This window comes from Brassica napus, chromosome C8 (assembly GCF_020379485.1).
Source record: "Brassica napus cultivar Da-Ae chromosome C8, Da-Ae, whole genome shotgun sequence".
Taxonomy (NCBI): domain Eukaryota; kingdom Viridiplantae; phylum Streptophyta; class Magnoliopsida; order Brassicales; family Brassicaceae; genus Brassica; species Brassica napus.
This window is the reverse complement of record NC_063451.1, coordinates 1,748,187-1,757,429: the sequence shown is the minus strand read 5'-3', so window position 1 is coordinate 1,757,429 and position 9,243 is coordinate 1,748,187. Positions and strand designations below refer to the sequence as shown.

General features: G+C 40.7%; 1 protein-coding gene across 1 annotated transcript; it reads right to left on the bottom strand.

Annotated features, from left to right (window-relative positions):
* LOC125591530 lies at window positions 1–8,459 on the bottom strand. Its single transcript, XM_048765923.1, has 5 exons — window positions 8,260–8,459; window positions 929–1,091; window positions 535–609; window positions 257–370; window positions 1–6 (listed from the first exon to the last, which is right to left on the bottom strand). Exons 1-5 carry the CDS (start codon window positions 8,457–8,459, stop codon window positions 1–3), a joined length of 558 nt encoding a protein of 185 aa, XP_048621880.1.
* Between the last annotated feature and the right edge of the window lie 784 nt (window positions 8,460–9,243).

Here is a 9,243-nt window from a genome sequence, read left to right as displayed (position 1 = left end):
CTACACCTATAAAAAACACAGCATTTTAGTTCAAGCAAAAACTACTACACCAATTAAAACACGGCATTGTAGTTCACCATGTAAAAACTACGCCAGTAAAATAATAGTCCACAGTGTCATGCAGAAGTCGCACCAGCACCCCGGCTCACGTGTACGTAAATGCAGCCAGCGACTGAGCTCTCTGCCAAAAATAATTACATTTGTTTTTAAGTATGATGAAACAAGAGTAACAAGCTCAGAATACAATTCTACTTACCGCCCCATATTCGTTTCGGATTTTTGGATCAATACCACGCACAAGCAAGAGGTCAACTATACGAAGTTGCGTATGAGGATGAGAAATGAGACTAAAAACAGTAGCGTGAATAAGCTGCATAAACCACATGTAATGAACCGTTAGAGAGATAAATTATTGGTAGAAAAAATAATCTATAAATCAAAGATAGAATAAGTTACAGTGTTTCCACTAGAGTCAAGCAGACCTGGATCTGCGTAAGATTGTAAAAGTTTATAGATACAGCCAAGTTTGCCAACCTTGCATGCATAGTAAAGAGGGGAGCGTTCCATAATGTCCACGGCATCGACGAAAGCTCCACTTCTGATGAGAGCCTTTTAACATAATAAGACAGAATCAAATGTAGAGGAAACAAAAAACGCCAAGTGAATTTATACACAGAGGATCTTAATCGCTTGATAAGAAAGATACCATCATTGCCAGCTTGCCCGTTTGGATAAACCAACAACGAAGCATAGACAAAGATCAAACTAATCAGTTTCTAAGAACGAGTTATTCAGATCATATACAGAATCTTTACTTAAATAGACTAAGATCAAACTAATCAGTTTCTACGAGTGTGTTCACCAGATCTGAAGTGAGAAATAAAGAACCTTACGGAAATAGACTAAGACTAAGGGCAAAGAACCTTACCACAGATCCAAAGGAGAGTGGAGAAAGCGAGCGAAATCGACGGAGGAGTTTCGCCTGAGAGATTTTGGAGAAAGCGAGCGACTCGCTCGGAGGAGATGAGTTTCGCTCGAGCGAAATCGAGCGAGAAGACGGTGTTTTCGTAAGGTCCACTTCTCTCTTTACACTACAAGAAAACACATACTTAGCGAGGAAATTTAACGAGGAAAAACAATCCTCGTAAATTTACGTCAATTTTACGAGGAACTTACGTGGAAAACTAAAGTCATCGTTATTTCCTCGTAACGTAACGACAAAAGTGTTTCGTCGTAAAGTGGATGTAATTTAACGAGTATTTTACGAGGAAAAACAATTTCGTCGTAAATACGACGTAAACTTTGCGTGTTATTTACGAGGAAATAGTTTACGTGTATTTAGCGAGGAAATTTTGAATCCACCAAGTTAGCTTCCTTCCATACCCTCGGATGAGAGATTCAGGTATAAATTGGTTAGCAGTGATCAAAGTTACACCTCGAGGACGAATCATCAGTGGAGAAGAACCACCATTGCAAGAAGAACAGATAAATGAAGTCGAGGAACCTGAACAAGAAATTGATGACATCCTTCTCATTGATCCGCATAATCACGAGTACGAAGATCTTACCGATGATGCCACAAATGAAGCTGTTGAAGACGAGTTTAATGAAAATGATGATGTTTCTAGTGATGCCGAGAATGTCGATGTATCTGATTGATGTATTTGTTTTATGAATAAGATGAGGGAGTTTGTTTTATGGATAAGATAACGTGGGGTTTGTTTTATGAATAAGGTAATGTGGGAGTTTGTTTTATGAATAAGCAAATGTGGGAATTGTGGTTTGGAATAGAAATAAAGATGGGGTTTGGAATATATGAAATAGAAAATAAGGAATATGGGGTTTGGGGTTTGGGGTTTCGGATTCTAGAGATTTAAACGTAACACTCGTTAATTCCACGTAAGCCAACGAGGAAATAACGACGAAATATTAAAATAAAGAACGCATGCTCGTTAATTCCACGTAAGCACAAATCGTCGTAAAGACCACGTATAAGAAATCGTCGTAAATTCCACGTAGGCAGAAATCGTCGTAAAGACCACGTATAAGAAATCGTCGTAAATTCCACGTAGGCAGAAATCGTCGTAAATACCTCGTAAGCCAACGAGGAAATAACGACGAAATTTAAAAATAAAGATGGATTTTGGAATATATGAAAATAAGGAATATGGAGTTTGGGGTTTGGAATATGGGGTTTGGGGTTTCGGGTTTCGGGTTTGGGGTTTAGAGGTTTCGGGGTTTGAGGTTTGGGGTTTGGGGTTTCAGGTTTGGGGTTTAGGGTTTGGGGTTTGGGGTTTGGAGGTTTCGGGGTTTGAGGTTTGGGGTTTGGGGTTTGGGGTTTCAGGTTTGGGGTTTGGGGTTTGGGGTTTGGAGGTTTCGGATTTTAGGGATTTAAACATAATACTCGTTAATTCCACGTAAGCACAAATCGTCGTAAAGACCACGTATAAGAAATCGTCGTAAATTCAACGTAGGCAGAAATCGTCGTAAAGACCCCGTATAAGAAATCGTCGTAAATTCCACGTAGGCAGAAATCGTCGTAAATACCTCGTAAGCCAACGAGGAAATAACGACGAAATTTAAAAATAAAGATGGAGTTTGGAATATATGAAAATAAGGAATATGGAGTTTGGGGTTTAGAATATGGGGTTTGGGGTTTCGGGTTTCGGGTTTAGAGGTTTCGGGGTTTGGGGTTTCAGGTTTGGGGTTTGGGGTTTGGGGTTTGGAGGTTTCGGGGTTTGAGGTTTGGGGTTTGGGGTTTCAGGTTTGGGGTTTGGGATTTCGTGTTTGGAGGTTTCGGATTTTAGGGATTTAAACATAATACTCGTTAATTCCACGTAAGCACAAATCGTCGTAAAGACCACGTATAAGAAATCGTCGTAAATTCTACGTAGGCAGAAATCGTCGTAAAGACCACGTATAATAAATCGTCGTAAATTCCACGTAGGCAGAAATCGTCGTAAATACCTCGTAAGCTAACGAGGAAATAACGACGAAATTTAAAAATAAAGATGGAGTTTGGAATATATGAAAATAAGGAATATGGAGTTTGGGGTTTGGAATATGGGGTTTGGGGTTTGGGGTTTAGAGGTTTCGGGGTTTGAGGTTTGGGGTTTGAGGTTTGGGGTTTGGGGTTTGGGGTTTGGGGTTTGGGGTTTGGGGTTTGGAGTTTTCGGGGTTTGAAGTCTGGGGTTTGGGGTTTCAGGTTTGGGGTTCTAGGGATATATGAAGTAGAAAATTAAAGATGGGGGTTTGGAATATATGAAGTAGAAAATTAAAGATGGGGATTTGGGTTTCGGGTTTCGGGTTTGGGGTTTCGGGTTTGGGGTTTCGGGTTCCGGGTTTGGGGTTTGGGGTTTCGGGTTTCGGGTTTCGGGTTTCGGGGTTGGGGTTTCGGGGTTGGGGTTTCGGGTTTGGGGTTTCGAGTTTCGGGTTTCGGGTTTGGGGTTTCGGGTTTTGGGTTTCGGGGTTGGGGTTTCGGGTTTCGGGTTTAGGGTTTCGGGTTTCGGGTTTGGGGTTTGGAATATATGAAGTAGAAAATTAAAGATGGGGGTTTGGAATATATGAAGTAGAAAATAAGGAATATGGGATTTGGGGTTTCGGGTTTGGGGTTTCGGGTTTCGGGTTTGGGGTTTCGGGTTTGGGGTTTCGGGTTTCGGGGTTGGGGTTTCGGGTTTGGGGTTTCGGGTTTAGGGTATGGGGTTTGGGGGTTGGGGTTTCGGGTTTCGGGTTTCGGGTTTCTGATTCTAGGGATTTAAACATAACACTCGTTAATTCCACGTAAGCACAAATCGTCGTAAAGTCCACGTAGGATGAAATCGTCGTAAAGTCCACGCAGGATGAAATCGTCGTAAAGTCCACGTAAGACAACGAGGAAATAACGACGAAACCTAAAATTAAATATGGGGTTTGGAATATATGAAGTAGAAAATTAAAGATGGGGGTTTGGAATATATGAAGTAGAAAATAAGGAATATGGGGTTTGGGGTTTCGGTTTTCGGGTTTCAGGTTTCGGGTTTGGGGTTTGGGGTTTCGGGTTTCAGGTTTCGGGTTTGGGGTTCTAGGGATATATGAAGTAGAAAATTAAAGATGGGGGTTTGGAATATATGAAGTAGAAAATTAAAGATGGGGATTTGGGTTTCGGGTTTCGGGTTTGGGGTTTCGGGTTCCGGGTTTGGGGTTTCGGGTTTCGGGTTTCGGGTTTCGGGTTTCGGGTTTCGGGTTTCGGGTTTCGGGGTTGGGGTTTCGGGTTTGGGGTTTCGAGTTTCGGGTTTCGGGTTTGGGGTTTCGGGTTTTGGGTTTCGGGTTTCGGGGTTGGGGTTTCGGGTTTCGGGTTTGGGGTTTCGGGTTTCGGGTTTGGGGTTTGGAATATATGAAGTAGAAAATTAAAGATTGAGGTTTGGAATATATGAAGTAGAAAATAAGGAATATGGGGTTTGGGGTTTCGGGTTTGGGGTTTCGGGTTTCGGGTTTGGGGTTTCGGGTTTGGGGTTTCGGGTTTCGGGGTTGGGGTTTCGGGTTTCGGGTTTGGGGTTTCGGGTTTGGGGTTTGGGGTTTGGGGTTTCGGGTTTCGGGTTTGGGGTTCTAGGGATTTAAACATAACCCTCGTTAATTCCACGTAAGATGAAATCGTCGTAAAGACCACGTAAAAAGATTTAAACATAAATCACGTTAATTCCACGTAAGCAAAATCGTCGTAAAGTACACGTAAAGAAAAACACGGGCCTTTGTAACTGCTCGCTATTTCGTCGTAAATTTACGACGAATTTGCGACGATATGTAATCTTATATATACACCCGACCGCTCACTCTTTCTTTCCTCTCTACTTCCTCTCTACTTCCTCTCCATTTCGTAGCAATGGTAAGCCTCTCTGATTCCTCTCTAATTTGGTTAGTTTAGGATATATTAGGTGGTTAGTATAGGGAATTTAGATAGGTTTGCGGATTTTATGTTATTTAGTGTTGATTAGGTAGATAATGTTGGAAAATATATTGTTGATGTTAATTTTAAAAATTTCATTTTTTTTTTCCAGGTTCGAAAAGGAAGACTTACTACCCATTACAGAGAGATCTTCGGTGAGCCGGGTAGTCGTTTAGACCCGGCCTCTTCTTCCGCTCCCAGTTCTTCGGGCCAGGAGACTGTCCCCGAGACTCAGTACACTCAGAGAGTCTCTGGGTCTACTTCTTCTAGTGCACCATCGGCTCCTCATGTGCCTCCTCCGATGCCTCCTCCTGTGCCTCCTCCGATGGCACCTCCGATGGTCGCTGATATTCATCTTGATCTGATGGTGCCTCCGAGTGCTCCTTACTCGCAGTACACGGTAGAGGACATTCTCAGTCTGCCAGGCAGAGAAGGTTTACCAGTCATCGACCCAGACCGACCGGACGGAACGTTGTGGTATGTTGCATTAATTTTTTTAATTCGTTTAAATATCTTTTATAACATTAAAAAATAATTTATATTTTAAATTTGTATTTTCCAGGTGGGGGGTTGACGGATGTCTTGCATCGGACGTAACCGACACGATCAAGGGTTACTTCTCCATGGCACATCCAAACTGGAGTAAGACGCCTCACTACGTCAGAAAGACGTGGTTCAAAATTTACGCTGTAAGTTTCTATTAATTAATTATATATTTTTTAATTTTTTCATGATTTATATATATACTTTCTAAAAAACTAATTGTTAATTTATTTTTTCCAACAGCAAAAATATAATTGGGCTTTGGGGATCACTGAGAGGGTGAGGAAGAAGTTTAACGCGAAAGCGAAAGTTCGCTTGTTGGACACGGTCTCCAACTGGAAGGGTGACTGGATCGTGAAGGGGTATGAGCGTGGCAAACCCGCTGAGCTCACCACGGACGTGTGGGATGGCCTCATCCGTTATTGGCGCCTTCCTGATTCGATTAGAATCGCCCAGGCTTGCTCTAACTCCCGTAACACGGTCGATGAGCACGGGAACGGGCCGATGCTTCACACTACGGGCCAAAAACCCCACGCCGGTGTCCGTTTGGAAATGGTAATTAAATATTTTATTAAATAATTTTTTTAATAATTATATTAATTTATTCTAACTTTCTTAACTGTTTTTTAGGCCAAAGAGACGGGACATCTCCCGTCTCTTATGGAACTTTACGAGAGGACCCACAAGAACAAGGCGGGCGTATTTGTAGATGGCAAGTCCGAGCAAATCTACAACGACGTAGTTGCTCGGGTTGAAGACCGCCAGACTCAGCTGACCCAGCAGTCTACCGACGGATTACCCGTCACCTTATCCACACTTGAAGTGGATAAGATTTACGAGGAGGTAAATTTTCAAAAAAATTAATTTTTAATTATTCATTTAATTTAACTTTAAATATTTACTTACAATATTTTTTTTTTTTTTTTAAGGTTGTCCCTAAAAAAAAGGGACGGACATTGGGTATTGGTTCCGTCAACGATTTTCCGAGAGCGACATCGTCTTATGGTCAGCGACGGGATGATGAAGTCACGGAGCTGCGTAGAGAGTCCGCTCAGCTGCGTAACGAGTTGACCGCGACAAAATCTCGTATGGGTGGAGTCGAGGGCTTCTTAGACGTTATTGCGGCCACAAATCCGGAATGGGAGTCCATGTTGAGGAACATGCGACAACAACATCCCATTCATGGCGAGTCATCCGGCGACGTACATAACGAGGCGGATGTTACGAGGAGGAGTGATGAATTCTACCGGGCGATGAACGACCCTTAGTTTTTTTTTGTTGTTGTATTATATAAATTCAAAACTTATTTATTTATAAAATATTTTCATATGAATTTATTTTTATTTTGAATTTTAATTTATTATTAAATTAAATAATTTTAATTATTTTTTTATTATATTTTAAAATTCTGTAAAATAATAAAAACGAAGTAAATTCGTAGCTAATGTACGACCTCTTTACGTGGAAATCTTACGAGGAAATGACGAGAAACAGTTTACGAGTATTTTACGAGGAAGTATTTACGAGGAAATAACGAGGAAATGTTTACGACCATTTTACGAGGAAATCATTTCGTGGTTGTTACGTGTATTTTGCGAGGAAAATCTTTCAAGGTATTTACGTGTAGATTACGAGGAACTGTTTTCGAGTTATTTACGAGGAATTGTAGCGACGTCCTTACGAGGAATTGTAGCGACGTCTTTACGACGAATCGTTCTACTTCGTCTTTACGAAGAAATATATTCCTCGCTAAGTTACGACGAATTAGCGAGGAAATATGTGTTACGACGGACGTGTAACGAGCAAACGCGTTTCCTCGCTAATTCGTCGTAAAGCCTCTTTTACGACGAAATAACGAGGAAAACCGCCCTTGTTAAGATTATGTTTTCTTGTAGTGTTATATCTCATAAACCGAATTAGGGCTGGGGTTCCGGAAAGGAGGGGAATTATGAGAAATTTATTTATTATGCTCCGAATGGTATCAAGCGGTTTAACTGCGGTGGGGTTTTAACGGTTATAAAAACGTATAAATATATGGTATATGTAGAGATTTTTGTTACAGTTAACTGCAGTGCGGGGCGGAGCGATTGTAAACATTCAAAGCCTTTTTGAATTAAAGTAATTCACATGTTCGTCCCGTTATAAATATTATATAAACTAAATGGTGTGTAGTTATGATGAAATTACCGAATATATCCATATTAATGAGACAAGTACTCGAAAGTTATTAGTGATATCGATTCTTCCCTAATTTCTATTTTCGAATAGATTCTTCACTTATTTTGGCAACATCTAGAAGGGAAAAAGTGTCAATTTCGATCCCAACAATTTCGGTCGTGCCAAATACGACCCAAATAATTGATCAGTGCCAAATATGACATCAACTTTGAAGGACCTTAAGATCAGCTCACTCGAATGGATCAGATTTGGATATGAACTCCAGATGGAGAACTAGATGGATTGAAGGGTTTCACGAAGGATGCGGATTGGCCTTCGATATTTCCAACTTCAGATGGTGCTTGATATGACTCACAAGCCCACCAAATAAAGATCTCGATCCGTTGCTTGATATGACTCACAAGATCAACGAAAAAGAGAAGTGTTTGCTTGGATATGACTCACCAAGAAACTAAGAACAAGTTCTTAAACGAAGAACAAAGAGTTTAACTCAAAACTTTAGACAAAATCGGTTGATTATTCCAAATGAAGAGTTTACATACTTATAGAGTTTTGTAGATCTAGGCATTAAATAGAAAAGTAGATCTAGTTAATACACGTAAATAAAGAGAGAAGACTAGTCAAAGTGACCATTCGGCTTCTGTCCAGATGCATCAGAACCGGCTAAGTCCAAAGCGGTAAGGATCATCACATAGGCGGGACGATCAGCAAGGGCCGCAGGACGTTCTGATCGGACAAGTTGTGTTCCAACAAAGCCCAAGTCTTCTGATAGCTTAAGGGTCCTTGCCTTAGAGAAATTTCCAAAAAAAAAGTCCATGATCGGATCGAACAAGGTAGAGAGATCATCAGTACGGTCGTTGGTGCATGCGGTACGAGCCAATCGAGCCAAAAGAGAGAAGTTTCGATCATTTTGTGAAACCTCATGATCCAAGTCAAGTCTAGCATGATCCTTGTCAAGTCTGGCATGATCCAAGTCAAGTCTGGCATGATCCACGTCAAGTCTGGCATGATCCTTGTCAAGTCTGGCACGGTGAAAAACATGAACCTCTGTTGAAATGTTCAGAACGTCCTGAACTCCATGCTGAGCTGGTTCCATGTAATGATCCGTGGACTGCGGCACATCAAACTCAATTATAATTCAAAAAAACTACCTGAGCTTCTTAAAACATGCTTAAATCTACGTTGACTCTAACAGAAGTTAGACAACCGTTAAGAAGACAAAACGACGCCGTTTAATATACGAGAAAAAGTACCAATTTCGACCTCAGCAATTTCAGTCGTGCCAAATAAGACCCGAACAAATGGTGAGTGTCAAAAACAACCTCAACTCAATTATAATTTAAGAAAAACTATCCAAACTTCTTAAAACGTACATAAATCTACATTGACTCTAACATAAATTAGTCAACCGCTAACAAGATAAGACGATGTCGTTTTGATATATATACACTCAAACCCATGTTGGGATACCCTTTTAAAGGAGCACACTAACAACTATACTAAAGTAACTTTTTAAAATATTATTACAAATTGAAATTCTCCATTATATAAACCACTATTCTTCTTCATCTTATCCAATTTAAAACTTTGGTGATTGCTTT

Excerpts from the sequence above, each read along its gene's own strand:
- LOC125591530 (XM_048765923.1), bottom strand. The coding sequence starts at position 8,459 with ATGGACTTTTTTTTTGGAAATTTCTCTAAGGCAAGGACCCTTAAGCTA. Across the intron at positions 1,092-8,259 it reads CCGAATGGTCACTTTGACTA|TGTAAAGAGAGAAGTGGACC; the intron begins GTCTTCTCTCTT and ends GTTTTCTTGTAG. Across the intron at positions 610-928 it reads CACTCTCCTTTGGATCTGTG|GCTCTCATCAGAAGTGGAGC; the intron begins GTAAGGTTCTTT and ends TTATGTTAAAAG.